Genomic DNA, 21,472 nt, shown 5'->3' on the forward strand with positions numbered 1-21,472 from the left:
TCTTTAAGAGATTAAAAACCACAGTAAAAAATGCAATGGTTTGTCAACTTCAGTAATAAACATTTTTTAAAAAGAATTCAATGCTTCTTTCCTATCCCCAAGCAAGAAAATGATACATACATTTTTCTTCCCCAAATACATAAGTTAATTAAAAGACATCTCAAAATGGGCCTACTTTTACTCTGAAGCTATTTTACCCTTTAATAAACATTTACTAATTAACCATAATTACAATATTTTTGGTTCTTTGCAGTATTTGAACTATAAATATTGGAAAGGGGCAAAAAAAGAAAATATTCCCTGCTTAAGTAAATGCTACCTGAGAAATTATTTTGAAGACTAATTCCTTAAGTAACATGGAGTCCTACCTTTAAAAAAAAAGCATTTGTTTAGGGAAATCATTTCATAAATGATATACAGTCACACTGGACTATGAGTCATTAAATTATATTCAGAAAATATAAAAATTAGGGGGAAAATACTTATAATAAATGAAAGATGCAATGACACAAAATGATAAAAGGAAATGACGTGACAGGAACCCAAAAAACAAAACAAAACAAAAAACCAAGACTGGAAAGAAATATAGGAAGAGATGATAATGGTTGTGCTTTGGGCAGTGAAGCTACAGGCATCATTTTCCAAACCGTCTTTCTTCAGAAAGCATTGTATTTTTAAAAGAAAAAAAATGTTTAAGAGGAAAGAACTTTTATCATATTCTCAGTTATTTAGACTTCAGATACCTCCATGAGTCTTTCCCACCCCATCTTCATCTCAGTCTATACACACAATACACTATTTCCCAGCTGGTTACGGATTGACTTCAATTCTTTGAGACATTTCTTTTTAAAATGCACTATGATTACAGGGACAGATTTACATGCATTTTAAAATACAAAACTACTCTTCCACAGAGCAAAAGCATTTGTCAAAATATAGCGTGCTTGCATCTTTTTCTTACCCCACTTTCTCTTTGTGAAATAGGCATCAGCATTAGGGTCATTAAAGTGTCTGCTCATCATAGTCTCTCCTCCAGCATGGAAATCATATGCAAACACAAGAGCTTAAAATAAAACACAAACACTCATTACTGCAATCTGGCTTCAAATAATGAAGCCCATAAGCAGAAAGACAGTACAAATTACTCACAAGGCTCTGCAAATGCTTTAGTGGTAAATACTTCACGCAAGGTTACAATATTTGAGTGCTGAATTTTTTTCCACATATCGACCAACACCATGCACTTCGTGTTAACAAGACGAAAACCTGAAAAAGAAAACCTTTTGAACTAAACTGTAAATGACACCTCCCCTTTATTCCATCAGAAATGTGAAGAAAAAGCTATGTTACATATCATTTATGAGCTACTAATTTTCAAATGAAATAAATTTATTATCCTTTAAACTTTCATATTAAGTAAATAAATATATGCAGGAATATTTCAGAAATCTTAGCCTCAATAGCATGCTTCAAAAAGAGGATAATTTATCTTCCTTACCATGTATCCTCCGAAGGCAATATGGCAGATCATCTTTGCTATTTACAGCTTTGTAGCAAGATGTAATGTATCCAAAATTACTTGATTTCTGTATCCGGTTGGGTGGTGGCAGTGGTTCTAGAGGGAATAGGCTATGGTAGCTGTCAACTTCTGTAGGGACTGCTAGAGTAATTCATAGGAAGACAACTTTAACTTCCTGATATTCATCAATCTCTCAGAGTAATAAAGAAACCCAATCTACCATAAACCACCATTATCAAAACATACTTTTGAATTCTGGAAATGTCAACATTCATAACAATTCTATAAAACAAACTGGCTTCACTACCAATTAAAATAGGCATTATAAAACAATGAAAGAACAACCAGATTTCATACACTCGAAAACATTTATCTCTAATAGCACAATACAACTCTGTTTCTCAGCTATTAGAAACAATTTATGCTATCACTTAGAGATGTTAAACATTTCTAATTCTGGGGCACCTGGGTGGCTCAATCGGTTAAGTGTCTGCCTTCAGCTCAGGTCATGATCCTGGGGTTCTGGGATCGAGCCCCGCATCGGACTCCCTGCACAGCGAAGAGCCTGCTTCTCCCTCTTCCTGTGCTGCTCCCCCTGCTTGTTCTCCCCCCACCCCGTGTCAAATAAATAAATATTTTAAAAAATAAATAAATAAATAAACATTTCTGATTCTGATGTTCAATAAAAATCAAGATAGATTTTGCTTCTTTAAATGTTTTAGTTTACACAAAATATATTTAGACAGTGGTGTTAAGCATATGAATTCTTGCTTTTTAAAGTGTAAAGAAATTCAAAACAAGTAACATTAAATTGACGAGTGTGTATGCAGAATATGTTCGTTGTGTATATGTTTGTATAAATACAGCAATCTATCAAAACTTTCAACCATGGGGTAGAATAGCACAATTTTAATCCCCCGCAATATATAAGAAAGAAAATGAAAACAACTTTACCATCATGCTTTTTCCATGTTCCTCAAAGTAAGAAAAATTATATTTAAGAATAACTGGGATAATGCACTGGAATTTGCTCATGATACTCTGGTTAGGTATTAAAAAAACTATTTATCTTGAACCCCAATTTGTTGTTTCTTATAAAGACTAAATTTATTCAGTGGCTGGCTTCTCTATAGAGTATAGGCAATTTCTTTTCCCTTCTTTATTGCTATTTTCTAGAACAAACATGTATTGGTTTTACAATCCAAAATGACAAGTTTTTTTTAATGCTTTACATACAATCAAATTACATTTTCCAATTGGACAGCTTCCATTCTGTTAAATATCTTGAGTGACTTAGGAATGTTCACGATATTTCAAATGAAAAGCAAGTTAAGTGAACATGAAGAATATGCACAGAAAATCATCTAAGGAATAAAGCAAAAACTTTAACAATTATAATCTCTGAGGGGGATGATTTTTATACTCTTCTTTATACTACTAGTCCATACTTGCCAAACTTGCTACAATAAATATGTTTAACACTGTTTTTATTTTTTATTTTTATTTTTTATTAGAGAGAGAGAGAGAACGTGCTCATGCAAGCAGGGAGGGGGGAGGGAGGGCCGAGGGAGAGGGAGAGAATCTTAAGCAGGCTCCACACTGAATGCAGAGCCCAACAACAGGCTTGATCTCACAACCCTGAAATCATGACCTGAGATGAAATCAAGAGTCAGACACTTAGCCAACTGAGCCACACAGGCGCCCCTGTTTAACACTATTTTTAAAACACAACAATAAATCTCCTTTAAAAAACTCATAGACAAAAACAACTAATAATTTTTGACTTACACCTGTTAAGAAATACATGTGAAACCCTATTAAGAAAACTATCATTCCAGAAGACAGGTTCAAAATGACCCCTCTTAGCCTTTGCTAAGGCTAATTTAGCCTTTGCTAAATTCTTACATTCACTATCTCTTAATTTTGAAACCATATGAGACAGAACTATTTCATAAGTAAGGAAAATAAGGATCACACATCTAGAGAATGAGTTGGGATGCAAACTCAGGACTATGATTCTATAGTCTTATGCTCTTAACCTGCAGACGGCACTTTGGCCATAGTGCAAAACAAACACTGATTCAATCTAACTTTCAAAACAAGGTTAAGTGGCACGTTCTTCTGAAATAAAGCAGTATAAGGGAGGTAGACACACAAGGGAATATAGCTGTAACTTCTGCCCATTTATCATTTTAATGATCACTGTAATTTCCACATACAGATGATGAATAAATTTTGTTTCCTGGTTATTTCATGAGGAGCATCTAATAAAGAGGAAGTCATTAATTTCAAAATAGTAAAAATGTCATGAGTGCCTACTATGTATTAGTGAACCCATATTAATGAAATATGCGTTCTTATCAAGACGCTTAGAAAAAAACAAACGACAGAGATTTATATAAAACATAATACAGTACAAGGAAAATAGCTATGAAACAAGTACAACTCACCGCAGCACTGGTCCTTAAACTTTAGCACCCCTCAGAATCACAGAGGCTTGTTAATTCACAGTTTGCTGGGCCCCATGCCCAGTGTTTATTTAGTAGGTCTAAAGTAGGGCCTGAGAATTTGCAATTCTAACAAGTTTCCAGGTGATAATGAAAAGACACTGCTGGGTCAAGGACCACATTTTGAGAACCACTACACGTGGAAACAGAAGGGAGAAGGGAGCCATTCCCAAGGATACTAGGAAAGATCTAACAGAAGATTTGGTACGTATACTACAAACTGAAGGATGAGACTGCTTTCAGTGAGCTAAAACGAGCTGAAAAGAGTGCTTTGCTTGATGGCAAGGGAATAAAGAGAATCACCACCACCATGCCTGAATGTGTACACTGTGTTCAGGAACTGTGAAATCTCATGTGGTGGGAGAACAGGGTATACCACCACAGAGGAGGTGCAAAGTGGAGAAAAAGCTGAGAGAGTTATGTTGGGATTGGATCAGAGGGAAATTTAAATGCTATGCTAAGGACTTGAAACTCACTATGCCAAGCAGTGGTACTCATAGCATCAATGTGACAGAGAGAGTGAATGAGGCACAAAATCAACTAAAAATCTTACACTCTTAACTCCTTTATCCCTATTTGTACTTTGAAACAAGACATGCTGAATTCTCTACATTACAGGAAAACAAAACAAAACAAAAACTGTGGATCAGTAGAAAACTAGGCACTATCCAAAGGATATCCTTCCAGTGTCTGATTCTGATGCTATGAGACATATTTTACACCCCTGTAAACTATACGTAGCTAACTGTTAGCACTGAAAAATAACTCCTGTCCTCCATGAAAAAGCCAGTTTGCACATTCATTTCAATATTCCTGCTCTATAACAGGTCTTATAAACGGCTCCTCATGACTTAAATAAAATCTTCAAAATACTTATTTTTATGTCTGTACATTACGATTTTACCCTGCTTCAAAGAGTCACCTTTTAACACTATTATTTCTCACTCCACCCTGAAATAATCATATGTAGTCTAATATTAACCTTAAAAACCAAATGTTTCCACTGACAGGACTATTCATGGTTGTTCTGCTCTTTCTTTGTTCCTAGTTCAATTGAACAAATGCACAAAATTAAGTATGAATAAAGGGAAGTGCCTTTATGAATAAAAGGGGATGCCTAAATCACCGTTAAGTATCAAAAATCAAAGTAAAGAAAATCAACTTGGAAGACTATGGACAAAGCTGTACTCTCTAGTTCAGCCCCAAGTTTTAGTCTGGGGTCCAATTCCACCAAATAATATTAAATATAATGATAAAAAAAGAAAATGTCAGTGTCTTTGCTCTATCCAACCCTACTTCCCCTCAAAGAATCATACAATGATAGGCTGGATCTAAGATACTGAATATCTGAGACTCACTATGGTTTCTCAACCTCAGCACTATGGACATATCAGACTGGATCACTCTTGTTGTTGTGGACTGTTTTATGTATTGTAGGGTGTTAAGCAACCCACTAGTAGCCAGTAGCACTCCACTGCCAGATGTGACAACCAAAACTGTTCCAGACATTGCCAAATGAAGGGGGAAAATCATTCCTGGTGGAGAACCCCTGATCTACAGGAAATCAATTTTGATTTCAAAGTTGAGAAGTACTAATCTGGTGGGAGTATAAAGTACGGAATAGAAAAAGGAGAGAGAAAAAAAACAGCAAGACCAAACATTAATAAATGAGCCAACATGAGATGAAGATTAATAGTAAACATAAGACGTGAAAAAGAGCAGTTAGACCAGTGAAAGGAAAAAAAAAAAGCATTTATTAAAATTTGTTGAACATGCATCATCATTAGCCATCAGGGAAATTCAAATCAAAACCACACTGAGATACCACCTTACACCAGTTAGAATGGCAAAAATTGACAAGGCAAGAAACAACAAATGTTGGAGAGGTTGTGGTGAAAGGGGAACCCTCTTACACTGTTGGTGGGAATGCGAGTCGGTACAGCCACTTTGGAAAACAGTGTGGAGGTGCGTCAGAAAATTTAAAATAGAGCTACCCTATGACCCAGCCATTGCACTACTGGGTATTTACCCCAAAGACACAGATGTAGTGAAAAGAAGGGCCATATGCACCCTAATGTTCATAGCAGCAATGTCTGCAATAGCCAAACTGTGGAAAGAGCCGAGATGCCCTTCAAAAGATGAATGGATTAAGAAGATGTGGTCCATATATACAATGGAATATTACTCAGCCATCAGAAAGGATGAATACCCAATTTTTACATCAACATGGATGGGACTGGAGGCGATTATGCTAAGTGAAATAAGTCAAGCAGAGAAAGTCAATTACCACATGGTTTCACTTATTTGTGGAACATAAGGAATAGCATGGAGGACATTAGGAGAAGGAAGGGGAAAATGAAGGGGGGGGAAATCGGAGGGGGAGACGAACCATGAGAGACTATGGACTCCGAGAAACAAACTGAGGGTTTTAGAGGGGAGAGGGGTGAGGGGATGGGTTAGCCTGGTGATGGGTATTAAGGAGGGCACGTACTGCATGGAGCACTGGGTGTTATAAGAAAACAATGAATCACGGAACACTACATCAAAAACTAATGATGTATGATGACTAACATAATAAAAGAAAAGAAAAGAAAGAAAATAATAATATTTGAAGGCAGCTATTTTACTGAATTTAAGAAATAATTTAGTTCTATATAATGTACACAAGTCTTTGTTATTGTTATCTTCAGCATTAACATTTCCTGTATCATGTTAAAAAAAAAACTTGTTGAACATGGGGGCACAGAATTGGATTAACCATAACCTTTAGCTTGTGACACTCGAATCACTGGTTCATGTCTATGCAGGGCCTGCTTTTATTTAGTTAATTATTCTTAATAACATAATAAGCATCTACAAACTCAGCACTCAAAACAAAAGCTCAGACCTTTATTTTAACTTACATCTAAATATATGGCTCTCTACCAACCTCTGCCTTCCTTCTCTCACTTCCTTCTCTTTTTATAGTTTTATTACATATAAATATACACATATGTATATACACAAACATTTACATAAATGTAAACACATATTATAATTTTAACTTTACAAAAGGCTATCATGCTATATGTAGTCTCTTGCAACTAACTTTACTTACTATGACATTACTAAGAGTCTTCTGTATTGCTGCACGTCAGCGAACTTTCTTCATTTAAGCTGCTGTACAATATTCCATTATCTGACAATATCACAATTCATTTGGATTGATCAAAGTTTCTGCTATTTTAAGCAACAATGTTATGGATACTTTACACATTTTGCATTTGAAAATGTATAGGAGTTTACGTATTTCCAGGAAGAGAACTACTGGATCATAGCGTACACAGCTTTAGGAGTTTTCCAAAGTGGTAACAGGTTCACCAATTTCTAGTACCAACAGCAACGTACTGGAGAACCCGTAGGTCCATATCCTAACACTTTATACGACCAGGCTTTAAAATCAGGTGCCTGGGTGGCTCAGTCGGTTAAGTGTCTGCCTTTGGCTCAGGTCATGATCTCCAGGTCCTGGAATAGAGCCCCTCATTGGGCTTCCTGCTCAGCAGGGAGTCTGCTTCTCCCTCTCTCTCTCTCCCTTTGCTCCTCCCCACTGTTTGTTCTCTCTCTCAAATAAATATAATCTTTAAATAGACAAATACATAAATAAATAAAATGATATCTTATTTGTATTTTCCCCTAATGATCAATGATGTTCAACATCTTGTCATACATTTATTGGTCATGTGAATTTCCTCTTTCTTCACATGCCTATTCCTATCTTTTGGCCCTTTTTCAACTGAGCCATTTATGCTCTTACTGGATTGTGTTTCTTATATTCCTTGCCAGCTGTGTAAATATCTTCTTCCAGGTTTTTTCTTTACTCTGAGTATCTTTGGATTGTTTTCAATTCTAATTTAGTAAAATTTATCAGTATTTTCTTTAAAAGCCAATGATCTTTGTCTTCTGTATGGGAAATCTTTCCCCACTGGAATATTAAATCTATTCACCAAGATTTTATAGTAAGAGTTTCTAAAGTTTTGTTTTATAGAGTTAAGTTCTTAATCAATTTGGAGTTGATTTTCAAGATCTGGTTAAAGATAATGATCCAATTTTATCTTTTACCATAAAGAAAACCATTTTTTTCCAATGCCTTCTTTCCCCACTGACATGCTACGTGTACCACAGAATGTGTCTAGGCTCTCCTTAGCCTGGTTCATTAACCAATTTGTCTAACCCAGTGCTCCATGCCCCATTCACATTATTTTAGTTATTACAGACTCAAACTATGCCTCCCTTTCCTCAATACGCCCAGATTTTTCATCATCATCTTCAAAGTACCTTGGGTAGTCTTCCCTTTACTCTTTGATAAATTTTATCATATACTATGAAAAGCTTTGATATGCCATAATATAATTTAAAAATAATAAAGACCAAACTTTGATTAGAAGCTTGGAACTTTCAGCCCTCTCTCCTAACCCCCAGGGAGGACAAAGAAGCTGAAGATTCAGTTCATCACCAAAAGCTAAAGATTTCATCAACCATACTCATACAATGAAACTTCAATTAAAAAAACAAAAACAAACCCTAAACAGTGCGGTTCAAAGAGCTTAGAAGTTGGTGAACACACTGAGGTACTAGGAGGGTGACACACCTGGAAAGGGTATGGAAGTCCCCGTGCCCCATCCCCCGCCCCCACCTTATTTTGCCCTAGACATCTCTTCTATTTGGCTGTTCCTGAGTTGTATGCTCTATACTAAACCAGCAGTAGTACCTAAAGTGAGTCTAATTCTAGCAAATTACTGAACTGGTGGGGTGGGGGGATGGGGAAGTGGTGGTAGTGGTTGTGGAAACCCCCAAATTTGTAGTTGGCCCCACAGAGCATGGGTAGCCTGGATAACCCATTTCAGCTGGCATCTGAAGTAGGAGTAGTTCTGTGGGACTGAGTCCTTAATAAATAGGACATGAAATAGGTGTCAGAAGAATTACGATTAAAAACAGCTCACATGGTTGACTGCAATTATACTGAACTTTTACATCAGTTTAGAAAACCTGACATCTTAATCATTATGTCTTCCTATTTACAATATAGTATTTTACTCTATTTATTCATCTTACTTAATATCTCTTAGTAAGTCTCCCCCATTGAAATCTCACATATCTTTTGCTGCATTTATTCCTAGCTACTAATAACCTGAAACGACTGTAAATAACACCTTTTCTTTTCATTATATTTTGCAGTTATTGGCTATTGGTCTATAGAAACTTAACTGACATGTATTAATCTTATATCCAGCTATTTCCTAAATTCTATTACAATTTCAAATTATGTCTAATCTACAGTCATATTATTTACACATAATTGCAATCATAAAGACTGGAAAGGCAAAAATACACCCAGTTTTCTTTTCTTCTTTTACCCTTAGACAATGTTAAATAATTAAGGAAAATTCCAACCTGAAAACCTCAAAGGCTATGAGAGGTAAGTTCCCTATCCATCTAAACTGAAAAGATTGGTCTTAAGGCATAATAGCTAGACATATTCCTTTTAATTCTTTAGCAATCAACAAGATGCACAGTGGAGTATACGGAATCCTTGATTACAACCACATGTTTTGAGATTATCTCTATGGCAAATGTATTCCTACTACTTTATTTATAAAGTTTTGCTAAATTATACCATATTTAATCTTGCTATATACGGAATAAGCTAGGGAAAGAGATTTTAATTGCATTCTAAGAATCACTATGGTACAGTCGGAAAAACCCAGGTTTAAATTCTGACCCAACCAACTGATTACTAGCCATTGGTCTTAAATGGCAAGTTACTTAGCCTTCCTGTCAACTTCAGTTTTCCTCATACATAAGAGGGAAAAGATAGTATTCATGTCTATGTCATAAAATTTCTGTGAGAAAGAAAGACATATAAAGAATTTAATTAGCACACTGTCTGGTACACCATAGTTTCAAAAATAATAATTACCTTCCCCCTCTGTTTAAGTACCCATATTTCATCAAGTTTCAGAAGACACTAATATTTTAGTGCACAGTGAGGTAAATCACCATGAATTCTAAAACCACCTAATTTTTTTTGACAAACTAGAATACTGTCGCATATAGAAGTGAAATGAACTAGATGATCAGTGGCATCTTGGAACTCTTCAAAAGTAGATTTCAAATAGCAATTGCTGTTCAAGACATAAAACATGTACATAAAGATTATAATATCCTTTAAAAGGATGAAGCAACACACATTTTACCTGGCATATCTGCTTGATCAATTTGAGCCATTGTTATTAAATGCCTGTTAATCAGCTCCTAAGAAAAGAAAACAAGTATATTTACATATTAACATAGCTTCTGAAATCTGATTTTCTATTATAACTAAATAACGTTAAGTATTAATGTTTTTTGGTATGTGTACTTTTAATGTTGATAACATGAAATGACATTTCTAATAATGATAAAATGTCTAAATAGATAGACCTACCCAAAATTAGGGTTAGGGTTAAGTAGCTGTGCTATATAACCCAAACCACATAACTAACTCTGGCTGAAAACTCAAGGCCAATTCTAACTTGTCAATAATTCACTCATCAACACTATACTGGTACAACTTACTTCTGTGGAATAAAAATTTTTCTGAGAATATAAGTATAAAATGAAATTCTACATATCAAATAATACCTAGATTAGTTTACCTTAAAAAAAACTAAATTATTTTATAAAACCTACTTTATAGAAAATATTAAGCTCTTTTAAAATGAGGTTTATTTCTAGGCCAAACTACTTATTCTCATCCTATAGATATTAGCAAAAAGTTGTCTGAAGGTTAGAAACCATTTAAATAATTTATTTAATATATTTTAGAGAGACCTTTCAATGTATAGGATATGAAGTGCAAAAAGGTGGCCGATTTAAATAGCTTTTCTGTTATATGTCCTAAACACATACTTTAATTTTCTTGAAAAACGGGTTTCCTTAAATAAATATATCAATGAGAACTCATAAATTCTAAATTCTATCTGCTTTAGTACAGCATATTTGATTAAATTGTATGATTTGAAAAGAGCTTTGTTCTTTCTCCAGTTGTTTGGTAAAGCACAACAGACATTAAGTATTTCCACCAGGGATTCTGAAAGCATACCTGTCGGAGTTCATCAGCCATGAAGAAGGAAGGTGCATTTGCTTTTGGTTGCATATAAGCAACATGAGGTGCAGTTGGAGGATAAATATGATAGTTTGGAAATACCTAAAAAGGTAGGGAGGGGGAAAATGTAATAACCAATTGCTCTCAATTGATGAGCTTTATCATTGTTTTGATAAAGTTTTAATCTTTAACAGTGATAAATAAATGGATACATTTTAATGATAATGAATTAAACACCTCAGAAGAGCTGTTATTAGTATACTTTTTGAATGAACTCACTTTAAAAATAATCTTGTGATAATGTATTTAAAAATCTAACGAGAAAGGAAATATTTCTTCAGATACAATAAAATTTAACTTCCAATGAGAAGCCAAAGCTGCTCTTTGGAAGAAGAGTTATATAGTTTGTAAATATTTTTTAAAGCAGTTGGAGGAGAGGAAGAAAGCAGATATTCAAAGTGTTTGGATTCAGTCAGATAATGAGGTGACACTTGCCCTAGCTCCCCAAAGAGCCACCCCCATGAAGGGCTTTTTGTGGCCAACCTAAACAAACTGTTATGTACATACTGGTTAAACACTTCACACTGCAACAGCAGAGAGGACCAACTGACTTACTCTGGGTCTGGGTCTGCCGCTTAGGGGAAGAGAAGGGTGCAACAATCTACTTAAATACTGTCTGGGCAAACTATAGCCAAATTACTAAATCTTCCAGCTTCTTGGAACTGAATTCTTCCCCACCCCCTGCTTCTTCTCTTTTCCCTCTGCCTCTCCTTCCTCTTCACTGGTCCCTGACACAAAATCGACGTACATTCTAAACTATCTTTTCTTTTTTCATTTTAAAAGCTGAAACACTTTTTTTTCCTCTATGAAATTTCTGCTGCCCTCAGATGATTCCTCTTGCTCTGGATCTCAACCAGGAAGTGGTTTTGCAATACCTGTAAGGTTTCCTTTAAACTATATCTGTAGGGAGAATAATACCTCCTTTTTCTTGCCTTGGTTTTCTTACACCAGATAGCACAGTTTGGCTTAACCACCTCAGGTTTACCATAGCATATTTTTAAGAGTTGTCTGAAGGGTAAAAACATCATAAAAATGTGCCATATATAATCTCTACAAAAACAGTTGAGACAGTTTTGTGACAAAAGAACCTCTTTATAGATTAAATTTTCTCTTTCTACAAATATGATAAAATATAATAAAAATGTAAATAATTATAAAATATAATAAACCCCCAAAAAAGGTAAAACATTGATGGAATTCTTACTTGAAAGAACCAAGGAAAGTCTCTACTCTACCTCAATTATTTGGCCTTCTGTTCGGCAAGCTGTTCTGTGATAATTTTTGAAAGATCTCTGACCAAAAAACAAAACAAAACAGAACAAAACTATTAGCTATTTATTAGTTTTTAAAAAGCATTTTACATAATTTACAATTACTTCTATAAATGTTTTCACATTTATTTCTCATAAGGAGGTCAGGTAGTATCCCCATTTACAACTGGGAAAATGGGCTCAGAGGTACTAAGATTCAAAAGTCACAAAACAATGGCAGGACTGAGACTCTTAAAAAACATTAAAGAACTCTGTCATCTTCCCATTCAAATTGCCTTTTAGTAAAATATTAATCAAAATAAACCATTAATTTAACTTGAGACCAAAATCTGCTTACTAAAATCCAAGTATACTTTTCATCTAAATCTATAATCTGTAATTATGTCAAATGTCTACAATTTAGATCAGCTCTTGTGTTTTAATGGAATTTGGCTTTCTAACTCACAAGCTCTTCAACTATTACTTATTTTACTGTACCATTTAAAAAACAATTTTTGAACGTGGACACAACAATGAAGCTAAAAGGTACAATTTGTGGAACGTGACGACATTTCCCTCTCTGCCCTTTCCCTTCTCCCTCCTTTGTTAGCTCTTTCCTCATCCATGATCAGGGCTCCCCCGGGGCTTCCTCCCTCCTTACCAATAACCCATATTGGAGACCTCTTATTACTATGCGTCCTCCACTATCCAGAGATCTAGAGATTAAATCACTGCCTCACCTGAAGCAAGAGTTAATCATCAGTTTACTTTCAGTAACTATGATAAGAAACCATCTACTTTCTCTGACTTCTTTACTAGAGGTAAAACTACCTGTACCTATAAACAAATGTAGCAAACGTCAACTCTAGCTAGCACAAGTACTAGGTAACCCCATGAGCAAAACATGCCATGAAGTACTAAACTAGAGCTTGAATCTAATCTGTGATTAAAACCAGATTTGTCCAAAACTGGAGTTACTATTACTGCAGAAACAGTTTACTTTGAAGAGATGAGATTAGAATTATCATCTAAGTTAGAAAATCAAATACTCACTTTTTCACATCACAATAAAAAGATGCAAGAGGGGGTAAACCTCCTTATTAATCTCATTAATAAGAAGGAACTGTTGTAAGAGTACTATCACTTCTCCTTTAATGCAGACATACCATTCCAGTCAAAGGTGCTGGGGTTGTGTCTGTATAGAAATAAGTCGTCCCACCGACAGTTTCCTTTTGGATCACCTGACCAGAAGATGGAGTCTGAGAAACAGGATTATTAACAGGTGTAGAGGCACTAGAAGGCACCATGTAATTTGCTGGATTTGGAGTGTGACTTCTTCTTCTGGGGGCAGGAGAAGTATGCGGAGTGATCTTGGGAGAATGAAGAGGGGAAGATCCAGCAGACAAGGACATTCCTGAGGAAGATGTGAAAATGTTTCTTAGGGAGCAAAAATTGGTTTTAAAGAAACACATCTGGAAAATAAAATGCAAACATTCATTTGGAAGAAACATCATCTTTAGCAAATTCAAGTGCAAAAATAAAAGCCATAATTTTATCTTGGTTTGTTTTAGAGAAAGCTCTGATGAAAGCAAATGTAACGACGTTTCTTTTTTCAAAGATAGACATTTCCAAATAAACTAGGAAATTTATTGCAAGAATAGTCTCCTCCATATCAAGGTTTACATGAGAAACTTCAATAGTAAGAATCATTAGTAATTTAACAAAATAATTTAATGGAAAAACGAGAAATAACAAACTGGGACTCTTTAAAAGCCTTTTTATAAGCCTTTATAGAAGCCTTTCTTTCATACAGGGCCCAATTCCCTTTTTGTGAAGAATCATTTAAAACTATGGCTATTAACAATACAAATACCACATTACCCTAAAGTAGTACAGTATTAAAAATCAAACTATTTAATGAGATTTACTAGGTTTCTTTTGGCCAAATACAATTAACAGAATGGTTTGAAAAAGCAAAACAATTAAGTCTAGTCTTAGCTGAAATACATGACAGCTTACACACTGTTTTTCAATCAAGCGATATACTGTTCTGATGCCTTTGTCTTTAACTCTAAACAGGCATATACTAATACAAATGAAAATTTCTGCAGATGCCTAACTTTGTAAAATTAGGCTAGTTGATGCCACTAGGTTCTAACAGAAGTTCTATCCAAACACAACTAGTAAGAAACCATTTTTTGTAAGGCATCCTCTATTATGATTCTAAGGTGAAGAAAGGGAAAGGATAATTGTCTTAACCCTTCAGGAGATTCCAAGCTAGCTGAGAAAACAAGACCAGGTCACATGTAAAAGACAAAAAATGACTTACAAAAACACTCAAAATATAAATTAAGATACTGCAAACTACATGCATAAATGCAGATGGAATGCAAATTAATTAAAACCAGGTAGAATTAATCAAAGGCTTAATGGAGGTGATCAGTTCTGAGCAGAGATCGAAAAGGGTTTCTAGAGCTACAGTTACACTTCTTGAAAAACTTGGCTTATCCACAAACTGTTTTCTGGCCATTTGGGAAAAGACTAAAACCCACACCTTAGAGTAATATGCCATCTTACAATGCAAGGAAAATGTTTATACCAAAATGCCTCTGATCAGAGAAATATAATTAACAGGGACATGAATTTCAATTTTGAGGCATTCAAAAAACAAACACCAACACTGTTTTTTGGAAAGATGTAGGTAGACAAAACTAAAGTGAGAACTGAGATAACACTTATTTTTACTCCGGATAGCCCTCTGCATTTTTTAAAGAGCCTTAACATAATTATTTTGTCTGATTTTCTGAGCAACTAAATGAGTTAGGCAGGTGAGGCAGGTCAAGTTACAAGCACCACAGGAGAGATCAGAATTCAGACATGAAGAGGTTTTTTGATTTGACCAGTGACATTTGTGCAAATTCAACAGCAAAGCCTCTTGGCTCAAACCCAAGTCTCCAAACTCCAAACGTAACACTCCTAACTGGATAACACAATGTCTACCGCATTGACATTAAAACAGGCCAGGGATTCTCAAGTATGTCTTAAATGTGTCTAAGAGAGACTTTAAAAATCTAAACCCCCTTTCAAAAAATCATTATTTGTAAGGAAGCCAAGCTACTATATTAAGATATAAGCATATTTAAAAAAAAAACAAAAACTGTTCCAGAGTTCTGTTTTTCTAACTCTGTATTACACATTTAATTGCAGGTTAATCCATAGAGCAAAAATTGAATTACTGAACTATTTTCAAAAGATAAATACTCCCCACTTACCTAATATGAAATGCATTTAAGATAGTTTTCCTAAAGCTAGTGTCCAAGTCTTTCCAAGACAAAACTGGCCAAGTCACCAAAGATGAATAAATTTGTTTACTACCTTTAAATTAAGCAACAGCAACAAATATAGCTACCAATTCTTGAGCACTTTCATTGTGGCGGGCACTAATAAAAGTACTTCATATACATCAGTGTATGTAATCCTCACAACAACCCTGTGAGGTAGGTATATAGTATTCACCTCACTGCAAAGAAAACATTAAAAAAGTTTTTAAATTTATTTTAAGGACTAATATAGGTTATTAAACAAAAGAATCAAGACTCAACTCAGGTCTATTGATTCCAAAGCTTATGCTCTTAGCCAATATGCTATCCAGTCACCCAGTTCCTAAGTCTTGTACTAGAGAGTAGAAAGGGGATCCATTGTCCATAGTAGTAGCATTAGTGACTACATAAGCCACATGGGGTGGAGGAGGTGCAGCATGGGGTGCAGGGAAAGATTCTGACATCAAAGTAGGTGTGCAAGTGAGACAAAAGAATCTCTCTTTAAGGTTGAATACATGGCAAAAGATTACCAAAAACAATCTGTGGTCAGTTAAGAAGGAAATTCACAGTATAGAATTTTTAAGTTGTAAAGTAACAAGCTTTCTCTTAAGAATTTTTAATTTTGTAGCTATTCTAATAGAAAGTTGCAGCACTGAAATCTGAGTTCATATATCTGAGCTGAGGCAGACTACAGTTATTTAAACACATTCAAAATAAAACATGTACACTATTAAGCATCACTACCCATAGGGGCAACAGGATATTTAAATGTATATGGAGCTAAAAATGAAATTAACCCCTGAATTACTGAAACATCAAACCTAGTCACATAAGGCACAGCTTTGTGTCACCAGAATAGTTTACAAACATGTTAAAGAACTGAGTAAAATATGCACACATCTGCTCGAAGAGAGGTATTCTGTACCTAACTACTATGAAGACAATAGCCACAACATACTTAATGTCAACCACCTAGATACAACACTAAATTATAAACAGCACAAAGGAGTAGAACCATACTACAGAAACGAGTAGTCAAAAATAAAGATGAATTAAAATGAACAGATTTGGTTTCATCTCTCTCACATGTAAATACTCCTTTATAAGTTCTAGCTTTCCTTATACTGGGGATAAGGGCTACTTGTGGTTATTACAACACCAACACCCTGCTCTTACTGGTACTCAACCACCAGAACACTTAAGCAAATATAGTAACCACTGAGGATACTGTAAGAGACAATCTGGAAGAATGAAAATTTGTATTTAAAAAAAGATGACTTAGAAGTATTTCATTTTTGTATTTATTGCTTGTGTTAGTTTTTGTAGTATACTCTTAGAATGACATTTTGGTGACATCATATACCATAACTACATTATAATTTATTAGGTGAATATGCAAACTGTGAGACTTAAGTCATATATGTTAAATTAACTGCTTTAGAACATTTTAAAAATCTTCTCTTAAATGTATCCTAATTCAAATAAAAGTGAGGAAATAGTAAAGAGATGCTCCCTGGAGGAGTTAACCAGAACAATTAACAAAATGTAAGAAATGATATTAAAAAAACATCAAGGCTAATATACAAAGTATCAGTGTTTTTGGATGACATGATTCTATACCTGAAAAACCCAAGAAAACCAACAAAAAAGACTCTTGTAAATAATGACAGATTTTGGGGCGCCTGGGTGGCTCAGTCATTAAGCGTCTGCCTTCGGCTCAGGTCCTGATCCCAGGGACCTGGCATCGAGCCCCGCATCAGACTCCCTGCTCGGCGGCAGGAAGCCTGCTTCTCCCTCTCCCACTCCCCCTGCTTGTGTTCCCTCTCTCACTGTGTCTCTCTCTGTCAAATAAATAAATAAAATCTTAAAAAAAAAAAATGACAGAATTCATTAAAGCAAATGGTTACAATATTAATATATAGTAAATGAACAGCACTCCTAAGTACAAACAACCAGTTAGGACAATACTGTTTCTGGGAAATGAGAGACTGAGCTAACATGATACCCTCCCCTCAACCCCTATCAATGCTGTGAATACACGGAACTATGAGATATAATATGACCCAAATTAAAGTATAGCTGAGGTAAAAAGGAACAACAACAAAAAACTCCAAGATAAGAAATTAAAGAAAAATATGGAATTAAGAGGTTATACTGTGGAAGGTTTGAGAAAAAACCTAGGCTAATTGAGGCTTTAATGCCCACATGAGAATAGGAAACATGGCCTTCAGCCCATAACACGTGTGGAATGGAGCTCTAATATCAGTGTGAAGCCCAGAAGTCTGGAAAAGCTGCAACATCAGTGAATATAGGATGAGAAAACTTCTTTCTACCTACTGGCCCATGAGAGGCAAAAAGTAAGCTTGCTTGTGGAAGAGAGATGGAGGAAAGGAGAAGGCTGGGGTTGTGTCGAGAGAGAAGAACACTGTGCCTATATCAGGCGCAGGTAGAGGAGATAAAATTCCCAGGAGACATGTCACAGGCATCCCAGTGAGAAAGTAACATAAAGCTTGAACTGCACGGGACACTTGCATGAAGCAAACACCAACTGTTCTGATGAATGCTTCCACAACCCAGAACAGACAAGATCTCTCCCCAGAAAAACAACCCCGCTTTTTAAAAGAACTCCCAAAGTAGGAGTCTGCATGCACAATATACTTGAGAATTAATACCCTGAGAAAAAGGAATCTCAGAAAACAGAACGCTGTAAGACATAAAACTAAAATGATTAAAGACATGAGAGAAATGACAAACATCATGAAGGAACAGAATATTTGTTCTTCTTAAACAGAATTAGACTCTTTTGAGAGTGAAAAATATAATCACTGAAATTAAAGGGAAAATTCAATAACTGGCTAATATGAAGAATATATAAAGAACTCTTATGACTCAACAATAAAAATAAATTTAAAAACAGGCAAAGGATGTTTGGCTAGTTCAACATAAAGCCAAAGGATTTTCCAAAGAAGATACACAAATGGCAATTAAGCATATAAAAGAAGCTCAACATCATCAGTCATTAGAAACATGCAAATCACAACCACAAAACCACCTCATGCCACTAGGATACAATCAAAACCAAGGACAGTAACAAATATTAGCGAGCAAATGGAAAATCGGAAATCCTCATACATTGCTGGTGGGAATGTAAAATGATGCAGTCACTTTGGAAAACAGTTTGGCAGTTCTTCAAATTGTTAAGCATAGTTATCATATGACCCAGCAATTCCACTCCTAAGTATGTTATCCAAGAGAACTGAAAACATGTTCAAACGCACACTTGTACCTGGATGTTCATAGCAGCATTATGCATAATAGTCAAAAAATGGAAACAACTCAAATGTCTATCAACTGATAAATGTGTAAATAAAATCTGATCCATCCATACAATGAAATGTTATTCACCCATAAAAGGGGTGGGGAATCTGATATTATGCTATAACATGGATGAACCTTGAAAACATTGTTAAGTGAAAGCAGCCAGACACAAAAGGTCATGAACTGTATGATTCTATTTATATGATATGTCCAGAACAGGCAAATCCTTTATAAAGACCTGAAGTCAATTAGTGCTTTCCAAGGACTAGAGATAGAGAAAATGGGGAGTAACTACTAACGGGTATGAAGTTTTCTTTTAGGGTGAAGAAATGTTGTGGAATTAGATAGTAATGATGGCTACACAACTATGAATATGTTAGCATATTCACCACTGAACTGTAAACTCTGAAAGGGTGAATTTCATGATTTGTGGGTTTTACCTCAACCAACAAACAACACATAAAAATCTAGGTATATAATTAACTAGAAATATAGGGCTTGTATTAAGAAGAGGTTACAACCCTACTAACTAACAGAAACAAAAGGTAACTTGAACAAAAGGAAATAAATACCCGTACTTACTTGTTATAAAGATTTCAATTCTACCCTTAACTAATGCTAGTTCAATATAAAGCCAAACCAATTATATCTATGTGGAAAAATAAACATTAAGAATAGCCAGGAAAATTATTAAAGAAAATTAAGTACAGCAAAAGAATAAAAAGTAAAAGAAGAATAAAGTATAAGACCAGAAGATAGTAAAAAGTGACCAGAGCTACAGTAATAAAAATGTTTGATAAAGAGTCACATAAAGAGTGGGTCAATACAACAGAATGGGCACAAAATTAGACCTCAAATACATATGAAGAAATAAGATAAAGGTGACATTTCAAACTTTAGTGGAGGAGAGGACAGCAGTCAGATATAACTTACTGCTGTCACTAAATGACAGAATGAATACAGACATAAGCAAAGATAGTTATTTAGATAAAACAGGTATAAGCAACTGACCCTTTCGTTCACTTTTCCCACATAAATTTCAGATAAACATTCAGACTGAATATTTAAGAGTTCAAGAAAAGTACTTCAAAGAATATTTTTAAAAATATAATGTTATGAAGACACAAAATGAAAAAGTCAAAAAAAAAATGTTAATCAATTTAACCTCTTCAAAAATAAATTTCCTACACGGCAAAAAAAGATATTTCCAACACTTAAAAAAAGGCTAATCTGCTTAATGTAGTTCTTAAAATCATTAAGAAAACAGAAAGCAACCAAAAGAAAAAGGAAAAATTACACTACTAGTCAGTTTGTAGACAAGAAAATTTAATGCCTAAAATATGTAAAAAGATGCTGTTATTCACTAACAAAGAGACACAAATTAAAACCAGCATTATCACTGGCCTCCTCTCAGACTGGCATAGATTAAAAAGTTTATTTAGACAATTAAAAAGGTGGGTAGCATATAAATACTGTCACACACTTGTAATATCAGTTATTACAGTCTTTTGGAAAACAATTTGACAATACCTATCAACTGAGACTTTTTAATTGACATGATAATGGTAAACAATTCAAAGCCATAAAATGAAAAATAAAAGCTGTGAACTCCATAAAAATGGTATTTTTGTCTTGCTCATCTTTTAGACCCACAGGAGTCACTGAATAAAGGCTTTACAAATAAATGCTAAGGTTACTTTTAAATCCCTTCTAGGAAAAAAAAGTGATTATTTTTTTCTTTCAGAGAAGTTAAAAAAAAAAAAAAAAGATGTCCTCTCAGATAACAGATGCATCTGAGATGCCAAGAATAAAGATCTCCCTAAATATGAAAATATTAGCGACATTCCTTTTAAAATCAAGAACATGACAAAAAATGTCAATTATGACTACTTCTAAATAATACCAGATTAAAGGCCTTAGCCAATGCAACAAAACAACAGAAGAAAGGTTGCAAAGGAAAAAATAAAGCTGTCATTATTTGCACACATATAAGAATCTATAAAATATTAGAAATACCAAAGTAACCAACATACAAAGGTCAATCACATTTTCCACACACTAGAAATAATTAGAAAAATTTTATTTTTTAAAGACAGCAATTATAATACCAACAAATACTGACTACAAAGTGTCTCAGAAGATCTAACAAAATATACGTAAAGACCTGAACACAGAATATTATAAAACTCGGTAGGAAGACCTGGAAAAAAGATAGAAAAGGAGAGATAGTCCATATTCATAGATAGGAAGATGTGATGATGATGGTTCTCTTCATCGAAAGATTCAATGCAACTTCCCTGAAGACACCATGTTGCCTCATGTATCCACAAGTCTCCCAAGCTCCTTCCTCCCCTGGGACATTAGTCGACAACCCT

At 34.7% G+C, this 21,472-nt stretch overlaps 1 protein-coding gene across 7 annotated transcripts in view; it reads right to left on the bottom strand.

Annotated features, from left to right (window-relative positions):
* PAN3 (poly(A) specific ribonuclease subunit PAN3) overlaps nt 1-21,472 on the bottom strand; it is a 129,693-nt gene that overhangs the window by 24,381 nt on the left and 83,840 nt on the right. For 3 of the 7 annotated variants that reach the window (XM_078070534.1, XM_078070531.1, XM_036077046.2), the window contains 7 exons: nt 13,626-13,873; nt 12,445-12,501; nt 11,147-11,251; nt 10,260-10,317; nt 1,499-1,660; nt 1,150-1,266; nt 962-1,063 (listed from right to left, as the gene is read on the bottom strand). In XM_078070534.1, coding sequence (XP_077926660.1) covers nt 962-1,063; nt 1,150-1,266; nt 1,499-1,660; nt 10,260-10,317; nt 11,147-11,251; nt 12,445-12,501; nt 13,626-13,873 — 849 coding nt within the window. The remainder of the gene's footprint in view (nt 1-961; nt 1,064-1,149; nt 1,267-1,498; nt 1,661-10,259; nt 10,318-11,146; nt 11,252-12,444; nt 12,502-13,625; nt 13,874-21,472) is intronic. The other 4 variants (XM_078070535.1, XM_078070533.1, XM_036077048.2 and 1 more) reach the window with 2 other exon arrangements.

The sequence above is a fragment of the Halichoerus grypus genome, chromosome 4, assembly GCF_964656455.1.
Source record: "Halichoerus grypus chromosome 4, mHalGry1.hap1.1, whole genome shotgun sequence".
NCBI lineage: Eukaryota > Metazoa > Chordata > Mammalia > Carnivora > Phocidae > Halichoerus > Halichoerus grypus.